The 25460-nt window shown below is 34.7% G+C and overlaps 1 protein-coding gene across 1 annotated transcript; it reads left to right on the plus strand.

Annotated features, from left to right (window-relative positions):
- Window positions 1-982: 982 nt before the first annotated feature.
- Window positions 983-25359, plus strand: LOC123550776 (uncharacterized; the record flags this gene model as incomplete). Its single annotated transcript, XM_053534682.1, has 4 exons — window positions 983-1275; window positions 17284-17720; window positions 23046-23117; window positions 25062-25359. Coding segments are annotated over exons 1-4 (832 nt in total), but the record flags the coding sequence as incomplete, so codon positions are not given.
- Between the last annotated feature and the right edge of the window lie 101 nt (window positions 25360-25460).

A 25460-nucleotide genomic window follows, 5' to 3' on the forward strand; every position in this document is an offset into this window, starting at 1 on the left:
AATACTTCCACAATTTTTCAAAACTCCGATCAACAACATGAACGAGTGCAAAAAGGCACGTGAGCTAGACCTGTTTTGATTGGTCAATTCGAACACATGTCGGAAATCATGGGACAGAACTCTTTCGAGTTAATTTTACTAACCCCACGAATGACGCTAAACAACAAAAATGCAATAAAGTATTCACGCAATGAAATTTTTTTTGCAACTTGAAATATTTTTAAGTTACAGTAGATCTAATGACGTTGTTCCAACGTTTTTACAACGTCGGAATAGCGACGTCGGCTTTTGGTCGCTGTAAAGCCGTTGGAACAACGTCGGGATAGCGATGTCGGACTTTGGTCGTTGTAAAGTCGTTGGAACAACGTCGGATTCTGGTTACCGACGTCGCGACCCCAAAACAACTATAAAAAGACGTCTTTGCGACGTCGTGTGTTTGCTGGGCGGGGACTTTAAATTTTTGTTGCTAATGGGGAGTCAAATTTCAGCACTTTCTAACGATTTGAAAATACCTGGGCTTAGCGCGACATGCCAGCTTTTCATGTTCATGTTCAGTATTTATATTTTGTTTCTTCCGCTGCCATCTCGTGTATGGTTATTTTCAGTATTTATATTTTGACTCATCCGTTGTCATCTCTAGTACAGTTATGTTCCATATTTACATTGTGACGCCTCTGTTGCCAGCTCATGTATGGTCATGTTCAGTGTGCACAATGTCACTCCTCCATTGCCATCTCATGTATGGTGATGTTCAGTATTTACATTTTGACTCGTCTAATTCTATGAAGTACATGTATTTTCTCACAGATTAAGTGCTGGCTTCTCTGTTGCCATCCTGATTTTTCACAACTTTTAAGCACTTGTTTTTCATATGCGTATCTGTAATTTGCGATTGTACGCTTAAATCAGGTTGAAAGTAAATCTGTCATTTTCGACTACTTTCTTTAAACTTTCAACGACAGTTAACGTTTGTGGTTTAAGAAGTAATCTGAATAATTGGAGTGTTCAAAGTGAAGGAGAAAAATGTTTATTTCACAGCTAAAATTATTCTACTGAATATTAAATTCATGTATTTGTACATGTTTGTAGAAAATCATACTTATTTAATTCATATGTCTTAAGGAGAAGTGTTCATATTACAGAATGTTAACACGAGGAAAATTTTTAAATGTAGTGATTATATAAAGACATTGATAAAGACATTTATTAAACAACTCGACAATGGATCGGAACTTTTAAAAGCATAGTCAATGGGAATAGAAAAACATAACTTAGGTAACATTCATTTTACTTATATCAATCTGTATTCAGAAAGTGTTTCTTGGCGAGGGTATACATTAATTGCCTCCGTTAAATAAGTTTCAAGTTTGATAAAAACTCGAAACACTGTGTAACGTTCTTACTATCTGCTTTTATTATTATAAGATATTCTTTGGTCACGAAATCAGATTTCATTAAGCACATCGTAATCCATTGATTTATTGATAATTTGATGAACTGGTCAATTGATGTTATTGCAAATATTCTATCTGTATCTCCGCAAACAAGAAAATCAACTTAATTTATGGCATTGTATCTAAAATCATTTGTCCTCCACCTCTAATTCATGTGAGGAGAAGTTGGCAGTTACTTGCGAATCCAAAAACACTGGTTAGGTTAGGTGCCCGTCGTTATATTACTACAATACTGTTGAAAAACGACGTTAAACCCAAAACAAATAATACATATTTTTCTTTTAAACAGAAATATAGTAAAATATACAACAGTAATATTGCATGTCAGTTTCATGCTTGAACATGATTTTACTCTTTTCCAACATATCTAAGCATTTAGTCGAGAAATATCACCGAAGAGAAACTCTGCTCATTTGCTTTCTTGATGAAAACACTTGTTAAAATTACAAACTTAACATGTACACAAGGACAAATTTAATTATGATCTTAAAGATATGCTCTTACATCCACCAAGGAAAGATGAGCACTTTTGTAAACAATTACTTGCGGAAGTCAAGCCACTTTCAGTTTAAAGTGTTTTAAATATACACCGAAACTGCTTGTTATTAAGCCTGTCCGCTTAGCTGAAGAGGGAGAACGTAGATCTATGAATCGCTGAGTCTAGAGTTCAAGCCCTGGGCGAGGTTCATATTTATCGAAACGACTTGAATCATGCGTCATCCTTTAAATCGACAAAAAGTTGTTGGGTTTCCCTAGAAGATTGAAGAATTATGCAAAAATTGATACTAATAAAAATGGTCAATTGCCCCAGTATTTGAATGAAGTATTTCCATTAACAGTCTTGGAGTTGAACCTATGTTTATTAAGAGTAACAACACTTGAAACTGTACTTACTAGACTAGAAATATATTTCATATCAGCGCAACCGTCAGCATTAAAACCATGGGATGATAGCAAGGTCTGACTTCACGCGATATAACTATTACTTTCAAATATAAGATCTAAATTGAAACAGACAAACCACCATCAGTGATATTAGCTTATAAAAATCAAATCCAAACTGAACAAGTTCATCGCGCACGCATGACTTACATGCTGACTTATGCAAAACATTTACGAGATAATTCATCCAGCGATTTTGGATATTTTAACGAAAATGCCGAAAATTACTTTTTGGAGTCGCCTCTTTGCATATAAACGGCAAGCATTCTTTAGAAATACTAGACAATTTCTTCCGCTAAACACTTATAAATTATTAGTTAAAATTAAACCTGTAACGATGCAGATAATACTCGGCCATTTAACGAAGTTCAAACTTATATAAAAATTATAAAACATATTTAAGGTTTGACGCACCTAATGGTGAATATTTCAAAACAAAGTTACAGCAATATACTTTATTCAGTGAGAGACTTGTATGCAAAATTTAAACAACTTTTACCGTGCCGTTCTTTTTTTTTAATATTTCTTTTTTATATAATTCATGATATTTCCTCAAGCTCAAGAAGAGACAAATTTCAAAGTTATGGCCACTATCTTAAACATTTGTAGAGAATTCATTATGCCATTATTTTTGATAAAAGAAACGTCAAACAACTACATACTTCACTAAATGTATAATAATAGTAAACAATTTAAAAAATCAAAATAAAATTGTGAATATCTTTTTTCTTCTAGGGTGCCTCAAGTAAAAGGATTTAATGAGACAGAGTTCTAACTCCAACATTGAAAAATAAAGGTCGGGTCCTGTGGGATCGTTTTAAACTTTGCTCACTTCGTTCTAAAATAACCTTGGGGCAGAAGTAAAACCAACCTACATTTCTTCCACAATATGTTATATAAATAGTAAAGGCAAAATAGAGAACTTTTACTGCATGTAACTCAGTATTTTTAAAGATGTCTAACTCTGCCCCTTTCTGTTTCAGAGGTAAATTCACCTTGAAAAGCAAGAAAACACTTATTAAAATGTCTAACTCTGCCCCTTTCTGTTTCAGAGGTAAATTCACCTTGAAAAGCAAGAAAACACTTATTAAAGATGTCTAACTCTGCCCCTTTCTGTTTCAGAGGTAAATTCACCTTGAAAAGCAAGAAAACACTTATTAAATGATTTTTTTTCACTTTTGTACAAGAGATCAATAATAAGTCTTAAAAAGGAAAAACTAACTAGAAAAAAGGAATATAAGGAAAAGCATTGGTCTCAGTGGGGCTTGAACCTATGCCCCCTGAAAAATTTAAGACAGTAGGAATTGAATACTCTTCAAAAGGATGTACACTGTTATATTGGTCATACCTTAACATTTAGTCGGTGGGCACTTAATCGCGGAAAAGGTGTTGCTTGTGTGGACATAAAGAAATCGCACCATCAGTATTGAGTATTCAGTTTTCATTCCTTTTCGGTAATGGTTTCATTTTAACGTCTATTTAACGTAATGATAATGCTCTATTTTGATTAACTTGAAGTAGGGTTCATCTCAGTGTTGTTATATTTTCTGGTCCTTCGGGATCATTGATTTCAACTCAGTTTAGATTTGAAGATTGAATACTGCTTAAGCCGGTGCTAGGGGGCGTGGGCAGTGTTGCATTTACCATTGCTGCCCATGAACAGACTCAATCAAACCGAGTCTGCAATTTTCACTGTTTGCCTTGTTTTCGGTGCTTCCGAGGGATCTACTTTTCAGATTTTATTAGCTTTTTTACATATAATTAAAACTCGATGATATCTCGTCCACGCTTAACTCAAAATTCCGGTTATCTCGAAGACATTTTCAAGTTTCGTTCCCAAAACATTGGCACAAAATATCACTTCAAGCCCAATTTCAGTTATCTTGAAGTAAAACGCTCGATCACTTGGAATTTGAGATACCGAGTTTCAATTTGCATTCATAAATAAAGCTCACTGTAGAATGTTTCTGTATGTATTTTTGATATTAATACTGAAACATCAAATTTATCTCTATAAAAAGCCTATGTTCTTAAGCATAATATTTTGTGTCTGTTTTACATGTCAGTATAGAATGTTTTCAAATGAATATTTCATCCAAAGACCCATGAAATAATAGTAAATGAGATTTTTACCCTTTCAACAGTGAACTGAAAACTGTTACAAGTGTTTCAGTATTTTACTCTCGAACAGAGAGACCTTCACAAAGACATAGCTGTATACATAGTATCAATGTTGACATATTTATATTCCCTTTACATGTCCGTGTCGTTGCAGTGGCATTCAATGGGTACCAATTGAACCCAAGTACCATTACTCTTGGTGCATTCCCTGTCAAGAAGATTAAGAAACTCAAAATCAGATGTAATGCCTGTCCCCAAACATGGCCACGTTAATACATCGTTCATGTGCAAACTAGAAAGTCGAACATAAGGTAGTTGGGATGATTAATTTCTTGAGGAATCATTTTTTCTTGCTGCATTTACTAACATACATTTTGATGGCTCCGAGTGTATGTGACAACACCTTGTGCCCAACTGCTATCAGATAAATCAGAGCCAAAATAATGAAAGGCTATCTTCATGGTAATGCCTTCAAACGCCAAGACTGTGACGCACTCAGAAAATGCATTGACGATATCACGATGCCCATTAATATATAACATCTAGCACTTTATATGTACCCACGACGAAGCTGATCATCGTGATCATGGTCTTACGTTCTTTCATGCATTATCTGGCAGTGATCATTTCTCTACGTTTGCAGACATAGGGCATCTTCTACATATGGCTATACATCATTTATTAGTTTGTCAAGTTTACCATTAAAACGATAGATTTCAAATGGAATAGGAAAATAAGTGTACACTATAGTTGTCCGCACAATCGCTTATATTTTCTACCTAAAGTGTATGAAATATATAATATAAACAATTTAAGATTCTTACATATATAACATTGACTTTTCTACTGTGAATAAATGAAAAATAACTACCTGTTGTTCTTACTATCTTTTTGGGACAATTACCCGATCAAATACTTAATATAGGTCTTATAAGTGTGCTGCTGAGTGGCATTCCTAATTCTGCATTCGAAAAACAACACACAGCAATTAATATTTTAACCAGGACGTCCGGCCCTGTATAGCAATTTTTATCCCTATGTTGAATGAGCTCCATATATAGAAGTACAGACTTCTGACCCACACATACAATGCTCTATCATTAGTTTTTAGTTTTTATAGCTCAGCTCTTTTAAGAAGATTGTGTTTGTAAACTGACCTATCAATCTTGAATTTCTTTGTTTTACATCTACATTTTATATTTGTATTATTCATCTACATTTTACGTTTTATTATACATCGGTAGCCTAGTGTTTAAACCCGAACACACATACATTTATGCATTGTACAAAAGTGAACCGGAAATAAAACTTCGAGTAGTTTTGAACCCCTAACCATGTATTTGAATTATCCTGAGGATGGTGTTAGAGATGGTGTACTGACAAAATTTGCATACGTATTGTTGTTAAAATACATACTTCACTAAATGTATAATAAGTGCTGAATTATTTTAAAATTGCACGCATCACAATTGAAGTAACGGTAGTTAGTTCAGATTGCAAGGAAGAAAATATCTTTTGAAAATGTCATTTTCGCTGAAAATGTATGTTGTTCTTGAGTCGTCTATACACTACATAACACTTAATGTTGTTGAATAAAATGGGAGGAGAACTTCCGTAAGGAATTGTTTCAATAAGTGTTGCCAATTGTTTTGACATATTTAAGTGTCGATATTTAGGATCGAAATCGAGATTAAAACGTTTAAATAAAAACCTTTCGACATCGGTTGCTTACATAGCTGGAAATCTAGTTGATATCATATTAAGAAATACTTTTCTGACGTAGTTTATAAAAGAGACCTTCAAATGTCGCAGAATATTATCTCATCGAATAATTTTTACATACTTGATTATAAATACTGATTAATTGGTATGTCGAAGAATGTCATTATTTTAAGAAATACTTTTCTGACGTAGTTTATAAAAGAGACCTTCAAATGTCGCAGAATATTATCTCATCGAATAATTTTTACATACTTGATTATAAATACTGATTAATTGGTATGTCGAAGAATGTCATTATAAGAAACAACTGGCTTTAAGTATAAAATGATTTCACAATTCATGTAGTTTTAAAGATATTTAAAAAACGATCCGTTTCATAACTTTTCCCACACAATTTATTAGTGTTGATTTAGGTCTGTAATTAGACGCTAAATCTCTACCACTTTTTTTGAAAAGTGACATAACGCGCTTTCTTCCAAGAAGACGGGTAAATACTTTCCGGATCTGATCTATTTAAAAGAATACTAAGCGACGTACAAATATTTATATACCTTCCTTTAAACACGCGATGGCTTATTGTTTCGTCTGGATCAGATGCCTAGTTTACATTTTAATTTAGAAATACGTCCTGTATAACCTGTTTTGATATCGTAATATTAGTTAGTTTTCTGGCTAAGAAGTAAAATAGAATTGCATTAAGTGTCGCCGACGTTCGAAACAGAGACTTGTCATTATTGGTAGTTGTGGTTAAGGTCACATTTTAGCCGATTCTTTCTTTATAAGTGTCTTATGGTTTTGGAGTATGTAATTTATCAAAACACAGAAATATTTGATGGACGAACAACATCTTTACCAACAGTCTACTAGACCATTACTTGTTCTGCCATACGGTCCCGTACGATGGATATTTTTGTTATTTTATTACAAATGCATCAAAACGAATATATGTGACAGTTCTTTTGAAATGGTGAGTTATTCAAGGCGCAGAACTCTTTGAAGGTGTGGCACATTTATGCAGCGTTTCCGCGAATTTCAATGTTTATATCAGTTAACTGATAATTGTTGTGTAGAGTAATTCACATGTTTTATATGCTGTCCTATTTTCATGTGAAAAAAAACTTTTTTTCTATGATTTGGTATTGTTTGAATTTTTTTCTCAAAATGGAAGGCTAAGTCTTAACAAGATTCCAGTACTGTGGAGGGTTTGCAGAACTTATTCAAAGAAAACTCATGTCTGTTAAAAAGTTTTATTTTACATACTTTTTCATATACTACTCAAAATTTGATAAGGGTCACTATTGTAAGCTGTAACTAGTATTGTTTGGATTAACACACTGAACAATTTATGACATATTAAGTTTTGTTAGTATTGTTTATTTGATAAAATCGATTGATTAGTCATCTGAGTTGAATTATTGAACTAGAACATGAGTGTAAAGTTATCTAAGCGGGAAAACTGGAAAACTCGTAAGTAGGCGGAAATTTGTAAAAGTGTGTTCTTTTTCCAAATGCTACATGGAATAAGTTTCAATATCTTGTATGGTGTCCACGAGCATTGATTACAGCCTGACAGCGCCTGGGCATACTGTTAATTGGCCGGTTGATCTTTAATTGTGGAATTCTGTTCCACTCCTCTTGTAAGGCAGCAAGATGTTCTACGAGGGTGACCAGCTGCACAGGGCGACAAGATATGGCCCTCTGAATCATATCCCAGACATGTTTAATTGGATTGAGGTCCGGGGATCTGGCAGGCCAAGGCAAGAGCTCGATTGTTTCACGTGCAATGTATTGGTTAGTAAGGCGGGCAGTGTGTGGACGAGCATTATCCTGCATTAGAATAAAATCTGGACCCACTGCACCTGCATATGGGCGTACATGTACGTCAAGAACCTCGCGACAATACCTTTCTGCTGTTAAGGTACCGTTATCAACAATATGGAGGTAAGTTTTGCCATTGACACTTATTCCTCCCCATACCATGACAGACCCTTCACCATATCGGTCGTGTTCAGAAATGCAAACAGGTGCAAAACGTTCATTTTGTCTTCTCCACACTCTGGCATGTCAGTCTGTGAAGTCTAGACAATATCTAGACTCATCAGTAAAAATAACTGGGATCCAGTTGCAGGGTCGCCATTGCATATGGTCACGGGCCCAACGTAGGCGTTCTCTGACGTGCTTATTCGTCAAAGGAACACGAATTGCAGGACGTCTGGTATTCATAGCAGCATCATGCAATCTATTCCTTATTGTTTGGGTAGATACCCGTACCATCTGCTGCATTCTGCAAGCTGTTTTGTAAGGAAATGGCGTTCTGAAAACGATTGTGCCGGGCCTGAACAACAATAAATCGGTCTTGTACATGTGTTGTTCACCCAGAGCAGCCACCACCATGTAAATGTGCTACACTTCCTTCGATTTGGAAACGATTACACATGCGTTGAACCACGCTGTTGGACACATTCAATGTGCGGGCAACCAGGGCCCAGTTTAATTAACCGCGGGTTAAATTATGATTCAAAACACTGGTCTTGATGGGATAATCTAGTATGATGTTTTGACTTTATTGTAAAGGTTTTTCAAAGTTCATATTTCTTATCTCATACATTTGCTTTTCTAAGTCTTATAAAATGTAGAAAGGTAACCCTAAAAGTTAATCTACCGTTAGCTTAAGCGCCTGTTAAAGTTTCGAACAACTGGGCCCTGCACGGACTTCCATATTCATCTCGTCAGACGTATTCATTATATTGAATGCTCACACAAACACTGAATTGCAAAGTTTTAACAAGAACACAGAAATTCAGACATGTACACTCAGTATACATGCCGTCAAAATCTTGATTTTCGAGGTTTACGAAGTCCCCGTGCTTCATATGTCGCCATACGTGTACAAACCAATAATTCCCTTATATGGCAATAAGGCCAACACTATAAACTTTATTTTGGCTTAAATTTATGTCTAGGACATCTTATTGATGATGCTATGATGCTATCATCGGAGAAAACAGTGGCCCTTATCAAGTTTGGAGTAGTATATTATAAACGTTGTTTCTCAAGGTTTTTATACCCAGGTGCCCGCCCGTGTTAAAATAATGTACGGAGGGGCCACTGGGGTCTTCCCCCACAATCATAGCTGGAAAGTCGCCATATGACCTATATTTCTGTCGGTGCGACGTTAAACCCAGTTAAACAAACAAAAACAAATTTTTATATATTTTCCGGTCTTATGTTTTTTTTCTAAATTTATTGATATCGTGAATTTGATCCCCGAGAGGACCGTATGTTTTTCGCGACGATTTGATGAAAGACATTATGTCTGAAATCATTCGTCCTCCACCTCAGTTTCATATGGGGAAGTTGGCAGTTTCAGAGCAGGTTTGTACTGGTACAGAATTCAGAAACACTTGCCGCCGTTATATAACTGAAATACTGTTGAAAACAAACGACGTTAAACCCAAAACAAACACACAAATGCATTGGTCTGTCATTAGGACGAATTGTAACATGACCGGATGGAATACATTGTTTTACAAGATTTAACTACACAGTCCAAACAACCCTGGCTTTTTATTTTTATACGTGTATTAAGTAGTTAAAATTTAGACCTCTAATAGTTCAATATCTGTCGCTTATAGGGTGGATTTGAATGTAGATCAACTCTAAAGTGAACGTATGTTCTCTGTGTCCAATACCCCAGGGTGAAAGTAATCTATACTATCTGTTAGGACAACTTGATCGATTAATATGCTATAATTATTTGTTACTTTTGTTGGTTCCTTTAAATGATTTTTTAACATTATTTAAAGTACGCACATGTAGATCAAGGACGTTGCGATTTGATGCATTCAGTTGATCTTCATTTATATCCCCTATCGTTATTATTGTTCATTCTCTTGAGTCATTACAAGCTGGACAATCAAATTCCGTGACCTTAGAAGTAACCTCTGACGTTAAAATTGTTTTCTCACTGTGCGTAACAAATTCACGCATCGAATGCCCGGATATAACACTTATGAGATTAAGGACATATATTACTAAATTACAGCCATCAATGATCGTTAAGTTTGTTGTGTGCGAGGACGTAGCCTGTTAGCTCATTAAATCACTACAGTAGTATTTGTGACATCTGGAGACAGAGTCTTAGTGCGCAATGTGGGCCTTAAAGGAAAACGCAAATTGGCTGATGTCTGGGAAGAAAACGTTTACGTCGTTGAATGGCAACCCAGTGATCTACCTGTTTTTGTCGTCAGACGAGAAGACGGTGAATGCAGGACCAAAACCCACCACAGAAATCTTTTGTTGCCGTTTGTTTCCTTACCGGTACCGAACAGAACTACTGTTTTCCACTCCGCATCTGCCAAAGATCCACATGAATGTTCGTCAAGTACACTAACAGATGTGTCATTTTCTTCTAGGAGTTCGTCAGGCACTTCGGACACTTCTGAAACAGATCGCTCCATGACCTATCGTCCTCCTCATCGCCTCCGCGCTGGGGAACCAGGATTTCTACTTCGGAGGCAACGTAAGCCGGCATCTTGGATGAAAGCCGGAGAGTTAATAGTTGGTCAACACACGTTCACTGTACCAAGAGAATCTGTTGTGTTCTTGTAGATTGTGTTACACTGTCCAATTGATTATGCCATAGCACTTACTGTATACTTTATGTGAGTGATACCAATGCGTATGTTACATTTGATTGATATAATGTGTTGCGTAATCCTTCTATTATATATTGTTCACATGCATGCTTCCAGACGATTTGTTTTACCTTATTATACTTACCGTATGAGTGCAGCTCATTTTTACCGTTGGATTCCGAAGTGAAAGAGTCAAAGTGAAACTCATGATTTCGTTTGTATGCACTAATTTAAGAATCTTCATTTCAGATTGTTTGTCTGTTTGTCTATATGCCTGTTTGTTTTTGTCCGCCCGTCTATACATCCGTCTATCTGTCTGTTTGTTTGTTTGTCAGTCTGTTTGTTTGTCCAGCCGTTTGTTTGTTTGTCCGCCCGTGTGCACGTATGTCTATTCAACTGTTTGTCTATATTTTACGTAACCTTTTGTTTGTGATTTTTAATGTTATACTTCTATTTTACACACTTATTTGATATTATATTTTAACAGGTGTTATTTTGGCTTTGGATTAATCTTTAATTTTGTTTTCTGATTATTTATTTTTTTCAGATTAAACGCACTTGTGCTGATCAGGTATTACCATAGTATATCATGTTCGTTTCTCCGCGAGTATTCTTCGTTTGTTAAATATAGCAATGTCGGGGACGACATTTCTCGGAGGGAGGAAATGTATCACAGTTCGATTCATTAGACTGTACTAATGAATAACTAAACGCTATTAATCTGGTCCATTCGTGGTGTTTTTATATCATCCGACCATATTGACCCTTATATTGTCCGTAGTATGTAGTGTAGATAGTTGTAGTACGATAAGGAACGTTACTTCGTGGTTCGTTGTATACCTACCGTATCGCGTATTAATTCCTTCTTGTAACCTTTGCACTCCTATCACTCTCTTATTGTTATTCTAATTATTTTACTGCACTGACCAATCGATGCATCAAATTCAATCATGACTATGTTTATGATTGATGTTTGTACATCTATCGTTCAGCGAAGCTGTTATTCATCTAATAAAATATATTATTGACATATATTTAACAGCTAATATTTATGTCATGTTATTTCTTATCCTTTGCTCTAGATGTTCATAAACTTTTGATGTAACTTAGTTTTAATCATACCATGTTTCTAAGATGTTTTATAAGGTCGTCCGTCGGTTCAGTCATTGTCATGGTCGCCATTATTATACATGTATGTTTACATTTATTTGATGAATATATTTGATGAATATGTTCTAGATGAACCGCCTCGTTAGCCTCCCCGACCGCGTCATACCAAAGACGTAAAAAAATAGTACTAGCAGCTTCCTCGCTTGGCGCTCAGCATAAAGGGGATAGTGCTAGGACTGGTCAGCCCGGTGTCAGTATAACGTGACTGGGTGGGGTATCATGCCCCGTGTCTACGGCGTGATATTCCAGTGAGGCAGCACTATAAAGTTGGGCATTGTGCCCACTGCTACATGTAGCCATCGTCGTTTATATGACTGAAAAATTGTTGAGAATGACGTTAAACCCGAACACACACACATGTTCTAGATGACTATGTTTATGATTGATGTCTGTACATCTATCGTTCAGCACAGCTGTTATTTATCTAATAAAATATATCATTGACATATATTTTACAGATCCTGTTGTTTCTTTACCTTGCGGTGAGAACCTACGACCCACCTATGATAATAGCCATCGTATAAATGTAGATCTCACTGCCACGATATGTACTAATGCATAGGCCGATACACTAAAAGCCATATCGGTGACACATGCTTGGCATCATCGGCGCATACTGCGAATCAGACGTTGTATACGATATGTGGGATGGCATTCCATTTATTTACAAGCACTTGAATCAGCTGTTGGACGTTTTGAATAGGTTTACTGCTATTGTAGACCCTGCGACTAAGTTGGTCCCACAAGTGTTCAATTGGACTGAGGTCCAGTGAAAACGCAGGCAATTGTAACACGTTAACGTTGTAAGCTGTCAGGAGTTCTAAGGTTAGTCCGGCAGAGTGTGGTCTTGCGTTAGATTGCTGGAACAAACTGACGTCGGGTCGATTAGCAAAAAATGGTAGCACTGGCGGATGCAGCACATAATCGACGTTATGCCGTGCAGTAAGACTTCCGTCGGCGACAATGAGGCGTATCCTATAGTTCCATGAGATCCCGTTCCATACCATAACACTCTCTCCTCCCCCCACCGTGGTGCCTGGCAAACACAACAGTCGCCGCGTCGACGCCATACTTTTCGACGTCTATTCGGCATATCCAAGCAGAAACGTGACTCATCCGTGAACAAGGCATATTGCCATTGACGCTGCGTCCATCACAGATAATGACGACACCAAATTACGCGATTTCTCCGACGTTCTGGTGTTAACATATTGCCTCAATATGCGTCAAAGCCATGTAACCCAGTTTCACGAACACTTAGAGTCTCTCGAGCAACCTGTACTGTAGTGCAATACGTGTTACGCAATTGCGAATGCATAATATGCCGGTCCTGTTGACCTGGCGTGATTATCGTCCAGAACGTCCACTGTCACTCACAGACCCGGTTGCACTGTGCCCTTCAACAGGTTTTCTTATTGTACAATGTGTGCAATTCATTTGACGTGCCAATGCCGATATGACATTACACCTCGATCATGCCAACGGCTTGGTTACGTTGAACAGAAATTCAAACGTACCATTTCAGTGCAGTAATAAACAAAATCTATGACACTTATCTGTAATATCCTTACACTAAATGATTTTTTTTTTCACTTTTGTACAAGAGATCAATAATAAGTCTAAAAAAGGAAAAACTAACTAGAAAAAAGGAATATAAGGAAAAACATTGGTCTCAGTGGGGCTTGAACCTATGCCCCCTGAAAAATTTAAGACAGTAGGAATTGAATACTCTTCAAAAGGATGTACACTGTTATATTGGTCATACCTTAACATTTAGTCGGTGGGCACTTAGTCGCGGAAAGGGTGTTGCTTGTGTGGACATAAAGAAATCGCCCCACCAGTATTGAGTATTCAGTTTTCATTCCTTTTCGGTAATGGTTTCATTTTAACGTCTATTTAACGTAATGATAATGCTCTATTTTGATTAACTTGAAGTAGGGGTTAGCTTTTTTGCATATAATTAAAACTCGATGATATCTCGTCCACGCTTAACTCAAAATTCCGATTATCTCGAAGACATTTTCAAGTTTCGTTCCCAAAACATTGGCACAAAATATCACTTCAAGCCCAATTTCAGTTATCTTAAAGTAAAACGCTCGATCACTTGGAATTCAAGATACCGAGTTTCAATTTGCATTCATAAATAAAGCTCACTGTAGAATGTTTTTGTATGTATTTTTGATATTACCAACTTCCCCACATGAATCAGAGGTGGAGGACTAATGATTTCAGACACAATGTCGTTTATCAAATTGTCACGGAGAACATACGACCCGCCCGAGGATCGAACTCACGACCCCGCGATCCGTAGACCGGCGCTCTACCTACTGAGCTAAGCGGGCGGGCTAGTTTCCTTTTCTAGTTTGCTTCGTTCTCTATACAAAAAAGCAATGATCATGTTACTGCAAAAAGTCAGTTGATGATTTCATCTTTGCTTTGGTATATTCAGAAGGCGCCTCTTGTTACCTGTACCCTTGTCAGACAAAATAGTACTTACACGTCCTAAGACTATTTCGCTTGTCCAGTTAGCACATCATACTTACTGTAATTGTAATCTTTTCAGTAGTACTTGCATTGATGTCTAAGCAGTGTAGAATTACTCACGTACCTGCATCTTTCTGCTTGGGTAAAGTTGTTCATTACGAATTTTGACTATATATCCACAAGTGAGGAAATTACACAACAAATATGGAGTCTACAGTTTTCAAACATCTTCTAGAGTTAGATTTATAGATATTGATATTGTGCCTGCTATTTAACATTTTTTGGCCGTTCCTGTGATATGCAGGCTCCATAACCTCATATCCCCTTTCTAAATTCCAATTTGGTTAGTTCTGCCCAATGTTTTGTCATTTAGGGCAAACCCATTATTTTAACCTGGAACCATAAGTTGCTTTTCATGGAATTACAGGCTAGTGTCTCATTGAAGGTTTCATATACATCGCCGTATGAACACATCTGCAGATGTCTCTTAATTTTTTTTTTGTACTTGTAACATGTGAAAATGTTGAGTTCTGATCATCCTGCGGCTAGAGGGCTTGAACAGTAGCAGTCAAACCAAGCCTGCGACATTTTCGGTTTTGTCGTGTTGAACGACGTGGAGTTTTCGTTTTCTTCTATTTTAGAGAACATTCCTTTTCCCATGAACATTCATTGAATTCCAAGGACGTATTTCTAATTGAAATTTAAACTTGACTTTCGACAATTTTCTTGAAAATCTAGCGGACATTTTCATAGGACTTTCATTTACTATAATTTTAGCAGTTGTCCAGGAAGTTTTGTTTACATTTTTACACAAAAAGCAATAAATAAGATTGGTGGGACACTTTTCAGTATTTATATGAGTAATCTACTTTTACAAATAATATAGAATTAGCTATCAAGGGAACATTTTGCAGTTTCAATAAAAGAGACGCATTCTATGTGTGACTCAGAAACAAATATTTGCGAGTAAAATGTGGGTAATTAGATTTTTATATGCCCTACTGAAAGGCGGGAAGTATTATGGGAACGCCACTGGCAAGCGGACGGGCGTAGTCCATAAACTTATTCCAGAGCATTTCTTTGTCATGCACGGAGGGATTTTGATGTAACTTGGCACAAATGTACACCATCATGAAACGGAATGCCGCGCGCAAGAACCAGGTCCCTTTGTCTAAGGTCAAGTTCACACATAGAGGTGAAAGATTAAATTCAAGAATGACGTTATCTAGAGCATTTCTTCTTCATGCATGGAGGATTTTTTATATAGCTTGGCACAAATCTTCACCATCATGAGACGGAGAACAATGTCTAAGGTCTAGGTCATACTTAGAGGTCAAAGGTCTAATTCAAGAATGACCTTTTTTCGGAGCATTTTTTTCTTCATGTATGGAGGGATTTTGATGTAACTTGGCACAAATGTTCACCACCATGAGGCACCCTTGTTTTTAGAAATACTACCTTTGATATTACTATAAATATGTTATATTGTAACTTTTTCATTACTAGCCGTAGGGAAAAATCGAGACCACTTTTCTGTGGTACAACATGCATGTTACATCCAGGTTTTTGTTTTATTTTTGACCAATCTCTTCCTGGATAAGATTTTTGTGTGGACTTATATTATACAGATTTTTTGATTAACTTCCCTTTGTCTTGTTGTTACTATAAATAACTAACATTATAACTTTTGCATAATTGGCAAAAAAATCCATATGTAAATACAAGTGCTAGTGCAAAGAAATTTGCCATGACGTGCGAATATTGTGAAATTCTGGCACTCTTGTTTAATGTTAGGCTGATTAAATCATCAGAATAAAATACCTTGACTCGTTTATTTGATGAGTACATAACGTTAATTACATCTGATCCAGTCTGTCACCAGCTATTTTCAGATATATTTTAAAAAGAGAAAGACTTTTTTTTCTGTTTCTGTACTTACTAAAGTTGAACAAAAAGAAATTTTTTAAATGCGATTTTCTGGTTCTTGAACATTCTAGGAATATTAAAGATGTGTACAAATATATTCGACATTTTCTATAATATGTAGCTTTCAATAAATGCCTACTCTATTGAAGTTTTGCATTGTCAAATAGTGTTCAGCCAGTATCTTCCGTAAACATATTAATGGAATCATGTAACGGGACTGTAACATATTATATTAATTGGTACAATTTCTTAAATTTGTGCTTCAGTACAGGTAATAACACATACAGGATACAATCAATTGTCAAACTGATATTTCTTTTCTGTAAGAGTACCAACATGTTAGCCAGTCATACAATTCTTTCTATTCTAAGTTGCCATTTTATGGAAATCTATTATCCGACCGCAGCGTCGTCTGTATTTACCCTTAATATATTGGTTTGTGATAAAAAACGATAATTTCTAGAAACAATAATTCATCGCTATATAGCAAAATAAAATTATTTCGAGGAAAGATCGATCGTGATCGTGAACATTCAAATACATAGTAGATTGATGCTTTCTCTGTACACCCTTTAAGATATCTAAACATTGATTTTAGGGAGGTTTTTACTTCCGATTTGATGTCGATATTAATGTCAAAATGTTTTCGCTTTCATCTTACTACTTCCAATCTTACGCTTAGCTATCAGGTACTGTATGACTTAACATACTAAACAAATAGGCTCTGTCTGTTCATTGAAATAAATGAGAAATAATTAATGAATGTATTAGCTTGCAATTATCTTTTAACTTTACCATGTTTTTATTTTTTTTTTGTATATTAACAGATCTGAACCAACAGTCGAATTACGAGATAAAAAAGATAAGGATTGTGAACATGGCTACAGCTGCACCAACCGACAACCGAGTTTATCTTTATCGCTTACTAACACTTAACATAGATTACGGCACTGCAATCGTTAGGAACTTAATTGACAATAAATGCTCAAATACTCCACTAACAGCCATTCTTGCTCAAGAGAGAAGAGCTATAACCAACTTAAGAGCAAATAGAATTGTAACGAAGGTCCAGTTTGATTTGTTGTATCCACAAAGTGGCATCCCTCCTACAACGTTGGACTTCGATCTTACTCTTGCTATATGCCTGCTTCGGAGCCTGAAATATTTTGGTTTAAACCCTAAGTTTACCTGGAATGTTACCCCTCAACCAGGAGATACTTCACTTGAAGCAGATTTATGTCGCTTGCGAATGTACCGCAATGAAGTAAGTAGCGTTTTTATTTCATCAAGAACTAATCAAAAGGCCCTACTATGCACACGAAAAATGCTGCTTTAATCTAAATTGTGACAAGAATCTGACAACTGTGCTACATACTGGGCAATATAGCACTAAAAGAGTTGTTTTGTTTTATTCTAAAATGAAGTTTCTGATTAAATGGATATTGCACAGTAAATAGGCCATTTTTTTTCCTAGAAAAATGTTTCTAGAACCATTGGTTTAGTTTGTTTGTTTGATCTTATCACTAAGTAAATGTTTCTGAGGCTTTATTCAGTTGGATCATCAGAAAAAAATATAGCCAAATTAATACCTGAAAAACAACCAGTTTTATTTGTGTTGCGTTAGCATCTGATTTTGACTCCTTTTTCAAATTAAAAGTTCAATTTTACATGTGACCAAATCATTTGATCTTTTTACTGTTAAAATGAAAATTTTATTACCTTTAGATGGATATATAACTGAAAACATAAAGTACAGTATTTTTTATCACTGTAACTTTTTAAATATGAAAGGCTGCACGTAATGCCGGCAAGTTATAAAAAACATTAAGTACTAGATTTATCACACCAAAGAACACTAAACATGTACTGAAAAATTTTCTTTCTCAATTAATCATACTATATCGAGGGTTGAACGCAATACTGTAAGAACTCCTATTAAATAAAGAAGAACTTACGACAGTATTGCATTCAACCTTCGATATGTAAACACCAAATAATAACTGTTTTATAAACTTTTGAAATCAAATTTGGCGAAAAACTCTATTTTCCCTTAATTTTTTATTTTTTTTTTTGGTTGGGTTTAACGTCGCACCGACACAATTATAGGTCATATGGCGACTTTCCAGCTTTGATGGTGGAGGAAGACCCCAGGTGCCCCTCCGTGCATTATTTCATCACGAGCTGGCACCTATCTGTGATAAAAAAGTGTAATATCCGTCCCCCAATATTATTCATTTGAATAGAAGAAGCAAAAATAAACACTGTCACTGATTCAGTTCTACATATTGATTTAAAGAAAGGTGAAAAATAAAAAAAATCTGCTGTGTTTTAAAGAAAATTATTACTAACATGTAAATGTTGTCTTTAACATCCGTCCCCGTAACATCCGTCCCTCTAAGCATAGCTGCTAATAAATTGTATATGTATTTTATTTTAAAGGCTTAATGAACATTGTTTAGCTTATAACTACAAAGCCAGTAGAAAATACATCAAAATGATATTATATTTTGGTCATTTAAAAAAAATTGTGGCAATTTAAAAGCAAAATTTAAAAAAAAAATGCATTTTTATTGGGGAAAATGATGTTTTTACTTCATTTTACTTTCGTGATGAGGAAAGTTTAAAAACATAGTATGATTCTGAACAGTATGTTCATACAAATAATCAATACAAAAAAAAAAGAAATATAAAATGCAATAAAATGTCTTTATTATATGCCTATAAAATATGGGGACGGTTGCTAAAAAAAGAAAGGATGTTACATTAATTTATGCTGAAAAAGGTTTAATTTCATTTTTTTTATAATTGAACAGATTGCAAATCTTTTCTATGAAGTTGAACATTTTAGTCAACAAAAATGCGAAATAAATCCATTTTTTATTTGGCGGGGTGGGGGGGGGGGCGGGGAGGGGGAGAATAAGTAGCAGAGTATTTTGTGAACACCTGATCAGTTAGTTAAAAAAACAACAACACTGGACTTCAGTTTTTAGACAAATAGTTGGTATTCCCATGGGAACAAATTGTGCCTCCCCCCCTTGTCGCAGATTTGTTTTTATATTGTTATGAAAGAGATTTTATGTTGAGCCTTTCTTCAGATACGCAGGCAGATTTTATAACTGCATTTAATAATACACCACGCTATCTGGATTATATTCTTAATATGGATAATCCGTTTTTTGGTCAATTGGCGGGTACTGTTTATGCTTCAGTTAATTAAAACTAACAATTCGGATACTGATGCTTCATTTTTAGATTTACATCTCTCTATTTATGACAATATTATACATACCAAATTTATGACAAGGCGGATGATTTTAATTTTAGTATTGTAAATTTTTCCCTTTTGGATGGGGATGTACCTTAGGCTACATCTTATGGGGTATATATTTCTCAATTAATTCGGTTTGCCAGAGCGTGTAGTCATGTCAAGGATCTCAATGAACGTAATCAATATATTACAAGTAAACTTCTTCAGCAAGGCTACCGTTATTACAAATTGCGTAAATATTTTGCTAAATTTTACTATCGTAATTCTGATTTGATTTTAAAACTCAATAGTAATTTAAAGAGCCTATAAAATGATATGGGTTACCAGTGGCGACTGTAAATAAACTTGATATATACAAATAACCTATAAAATCATCTGTTTTGAGCAGTTACATTAAAGTCAAACATGGACCAACAAGCTAAAAGAGAAAAAAGAGACGCCAGAGAGAAAAACTGAAACTAAATTTTAATTTTATTGAAAGTTGAAAATTCATTTAGTTTAGTAATATTTGTAATTGAATTCTATATAAATCCATGCATTTCTGAACATTAATTTTACTCTACATTAAAAGTTCAGTGGTGTTATTTAAATAAAATGATTTTTAAAATATCAAATATTTTGGCTAGGAATTGGCTATTTCAGTTCAAAGGTAAAATATTCTAATGTACAAATATATGAGTTACTTGTGAAATATATATGACACTTACGGCGAGTATTTATTTTTTTGCGATTACAGACAGAAAATGTAGAGAAATAAATCCCTCACAAACATTTCGGAGTTTACACTATGTAATGCAATCAGGAACTTCATAGAATCTTAAAGAAATATGATGAATTTCTTTTTTGTCAATGACAATGTGATTAATGTCACTGACAATGTGAATGTATATTATGTAGATCAAAGCTTTATAATAGCTAAAGTTAACTTTGTATAAATTGCCTATGAAAAACACGGTTCTATACCGTGAGAATGCTGATTCCAATGCATTAACGTCTTGGAAACGAAATATTTTTAACATTGTTGATTCTCGGATAAAATTTTATCAAACAAATGAACACCTACTTCCACCAAAACCCAAGTTTACTTTAAGACATTTGAAAAGGGAAACCCAAGAATTTCATTCAAGTATGTCTTAGTTCCAGCAGACAAAGCGGCCAGCAATATTGTCATCATTTGACGCCTTCGTTATGTTAATGTTTTACAAAACGAACTAAATAGCACTATAGCTTATACATTGAGTCCTTCTGTAGAAAATAATTTGGTCACTGATCACATCATTGAAGTTTCTAATTCAAAAGTTCGTATAGACGATCAACAAATTAAACTTCCAACCTTGTACTGGATTCCTAAATTGCATAAACAAGCATATGAAGCTCGCTTCATCGCTTATTCAAGCTTTTGTACCACTACAAATATTTCAAAACTATTAACATTATGTCTAACTGCTGTGAAAGCCCACGTAAAAAGATACTGCGATAAAGTATACGAAAAACTCCGATTTCCTACTGTGTATACCGCTTTACCACATAATCTAATAGATGACAAACTAATTGCCCTAATTCAAAAGACTTTTGCCAGAAAGAATGCTATATTTCTTGCTCTATTTTGATAAAGCGTTTTTTACTAGCAATATTATTAAACTTGATACAATGTGGACCTGTGACAAAGTTTGTAAAGCCGTTTCCGTTTTATTGAACAACATTTACATCAGGTTAGGGAATGCAGTTTTAAGACAAGTAATTGGTATTCCCATGGGAACAAATTGTGCACCCCCTGTCGCAGATTTGTTTTATATTGTTATTAAAGAGGCTTTATGTTGAGCATTTTTTCCAGATACGCAAGCAGATATTATAACTGCATTCATTAATACATCACGCTATCTGGATGATATTCTTAATATGGTTAATCCGTTTTTTCTTTCTTTTTGTCAGTTGGAGTGTACTGTCTATCCTAGGGAGCTTCGGTTAATTAAAACTAACAATTTGGATACTGGTGCTTCGGTTTTAGAGTTACATCTCTCTATTTATGACAATATTATACATACCGAAATTTATGACTAGAGGGATGATTTTAATTTTAGAATTGTAATTTTTCCCCAGTTGGATGGGGATGTACCTCGGGCTTCATCTTATTGGGTATATATATCTCAATTAATTCGGTTTGCCAGAGAGTGTAGTCATGTCAAGGATTTCAATGAACGTAATCAATATATTACAAGTAAACTTCTTCAGCAAGGATACCGTTATTACAAATTGCGTAAATGTTTTGATAAATTTTACTATTGTAATTCTGATTTGGTTTTAAAATTCAATAGTAATTTAAAGACACTTCTGCGAAAAGGTATTTCTAAACCCTTTTTATGAGGATGTGGTTTACAAACTTCGTAAGATCTTGGGTCATGGTGATTTTCCAACTGTATTTGGTAAAATTATAAAACGTTTTATTAAAAGAGCTTACGACCCAACTGTTTTGAGACATACCGCATGTTTAGTGTTCAACCCGTTTACAGTTTGACACTACGCTTCCCTCTTTGATTGTGTCTGACGGAAGTGGGGGAAGACTATATGATAAGCAGTTTTTAAATCCTACCAGGACTGAACTGATGTCTGTTTTCTGGCCTGTTTCGTCGGGCTCTTTAGGTGTTTCTCTTGTTGCTCTGTCTTCTGAAAAGGCTTTGAGTACATAGTTTTTGCTTCTTAAGGTTTGCATTTTTATACATTTATACACGAGCATTTTTGTGTTTTATATGCCATGCCTTTTTGTTTCCATTACGTGTGCTAGAGATTCACCCGGAGGGGATTAATTTTATTTACACTGTCCCGTGTCTTTGAAACATGGTGGGGGGTAAGAGTGTGGTTTGGTGCGCACCATAAACCGGTTTATGCTCACCAGTGGTGTTTTTGCAACTGACCGTTCCAAGGCGGTGCCCCACTGTGTTCCTTTGTTTGATCATTTTGTCCTCGTTTGTTGGCTTTGTGTGCGTGTGTAAATATTTCACACCGGGCGACAGTACTATGAAGCGAAAATTATAAAAAGCAAAATGTATTCTTTAATAATTGTGGAACTACTATATTTGTTTAGAATATTTCAGTATTCAAAATGGCGATATGCAAACCTGTTTCTTAGTGTGGTCAAACTCAGCAGTGCCATGACTATGAGACTTTGTGTTAATATCAACCGATATAGGTTTTTCGTTGTTGTCTTGAGACAAGCCCCACTTTAGTCAGAAGTACATAATACATGTACGTAGTCGTACACATGTACATTTACGCCGAAAAGGCCTATTACTATCTATACTTACACATTTTTAATTCTTTCAGTTGGCGCATATATCCTCCACAGCAGGAATTCAAGAGACTGACTTTATAGCTAAATGGGCTGATATCGAAGGGGTATGTTCTTATGAATGTAAACAGATAATAAAACTTTCCATTATATAACTATCTGGCGGCTTGCCAACCGACACGCATCAGAAGGGATCACTATGGGGCTCGTATATTCAGTAATCATATATTGTGTTAAAACCTTATCAAGAAAAGTTACCTTAATTTTCGTACGCTACTAGGAAGTGAAACAAATTTTAAAACATGTCTGTTAGTATTTTGAAAGATTTAAGTCAATTAATGTTAAGAAATAAATTAGTAATATTACCCACTACAGCCACCATTTATGACATGATCTTAAAATCCCAGAAACAGAATGTTACGATAATAAAAGCTAGTAACTTTACCGAATGGTTGCCGTACAATTACACATATCAGCAAATTATCTTTTATCTTCTCACAAAACTGGAGCTTTATCATAATGCTTTTCATTAACATTAAATATTGAGCTTTTAAATAGAGATAATGAAAATGAACGGAAAAATTCTGACTCCTGATTCGTGATAACCAGATATTTTAAAAAGTATATTGTGTTTTGTGAATGCATATTTAATGAAATTAATATAAGATATTCATTGAAGAGATTAAATAATTCTTTTATAGACTAGGAGTGTAGACAAAACTACATTTTATGCTTTTACATGTAACTTTGAATCTGTTTAAACAGAATAACAACTACCGAGTTTATAGCCATTTTATAATTTAAATCATACATTACGCCAACAAACAAAAATAAGTTACTAATCACAATTTTCTGTTTCTTATCAGCTACCAAGTACATCATTTAAACTTATTTGATGTTGCAACAAACACAAAATCTACGTTGAATAAAAGAATTTTTCGTGTAATTATTTAAATATTGCAGTGAAACACATCTGATGTTTTCACAGTGAAAAATATTCACTGGTAAGAAACTTTAAAATAGGTAAATTTAGTCAACATGAAATGATTAGAACCTTTTTTGTTCTACATAATGTAAGGTCAAAATATGTTTCACTAATGAGCACCATGTCTAACATTTTCACTCATAGCTATTCTACTCATGACAATATTGCATATGTTGTTCACTCCTAAAAGATGTTTCAATCTTACACTGAAACAAACAAATATCTTCTCTGTAAATTCAACTTCTAATGAATGAAATTTAACAATCGTAACACTACAAGTATAGCTTTTTGCAACCAGTTATTGGTGGTTGTCAGCATACATGATTTGAATTATTAACATTTCAATGCAATATGTAAAGCTGTTTTAAATCGTGTCAGATACGTTACTAAATACCTGATGCTGTAATGAGTGCACTATAGTGCATGAATTTATATAACTGAATATTGACTGTGATAGCAATACTACTATATATGATGGTCAAGTTGCTACCAGTGTTGACATTCTTGTAGAATGACAGACATATCAGACTATTTTTTGCAGTACGCTTCGATATTTTTATTTCCTACTTCAATCAGAAAGCCTAATTAACCATGAGTTTATTTAAAAATATTTAAGATATGCTTACACAGCCAAACATATTAGTAATACGATAAGTAAAATATTTTATTTTAATTGAATATGACATTCAAGATAAATGTCCATCATTACTATTATCTTGACAGTAACGTATCTTGTTTTGAAGTTTTCAGTAAAACTAAATATATCCAATGTATTTTCAACTAGCGTAAAGTTTTATCAAACTGTTAAAAGCTGACTTTTCCCAAATGCAATTTGAAATTAGTCTAACGTGGATTAAATGCTGATGTATATAAGATATATGTTAGCGCAATGATAAAAAACAGCATATAAGATATATTTTAACGCAACAACAACAAAAAAAAATAATAATAAAAAACAGCAAAAAATAGTATACACATGTAATTCATTAATATTACTCTGTATTCTATCTAATGAACTATGATAATATTAAAAAAAGCTTAGCCTGGTAAATATTTTATTCTGCAGGTTCTGCACAGACTGAACAGCTCAGTACAAAGTCCTGTTCAGAATTTACAACAAATTATTGATGATTGCAAAACCGGTCCTCTTGATCCAGAAGCAGAAAAAGAAATCGAAAACCAAATAGAGAAGATGCAAAAAATGGAGGAAAAATTAGAAGCTGAAGTGCAAAATATAAAGAAAGGTGTTGTTGACGTAACGAAAGATGTCCACATTGTATCGAAAGATGTTCACAAACTGAATGAAGATGTTAAATCAACTAACAAAAGAATGGATGAGCTGGAAAAACAAAAGGAATCAGAAGGTAAAATGTTTCTTCCATTCTTTATAACTTTAAGGGACTAAGAGTTAACATAATAATTACTTTAGCAAACTGCAAAAGTAGTGCAATACGTTTTGCTTAAA

The sequence above is a fragment of the Mercenaria mercenaria genome, unplaced genomic scaffold, assembly GCF_021730395.1.
Source record: "Mercenaria mercenaria strain notata unplaced genomic scaffold, MADL_Memer_1 contig_3900, whole genome shotgun sequence".
NCBI classification, from domain to species: domain Eukaryota; kingdom Metazoa; phylum Mollusca; class Bivalvia; order Venerida; family Veneridae; genus Mercenaria; species Mercenaria mercenaria.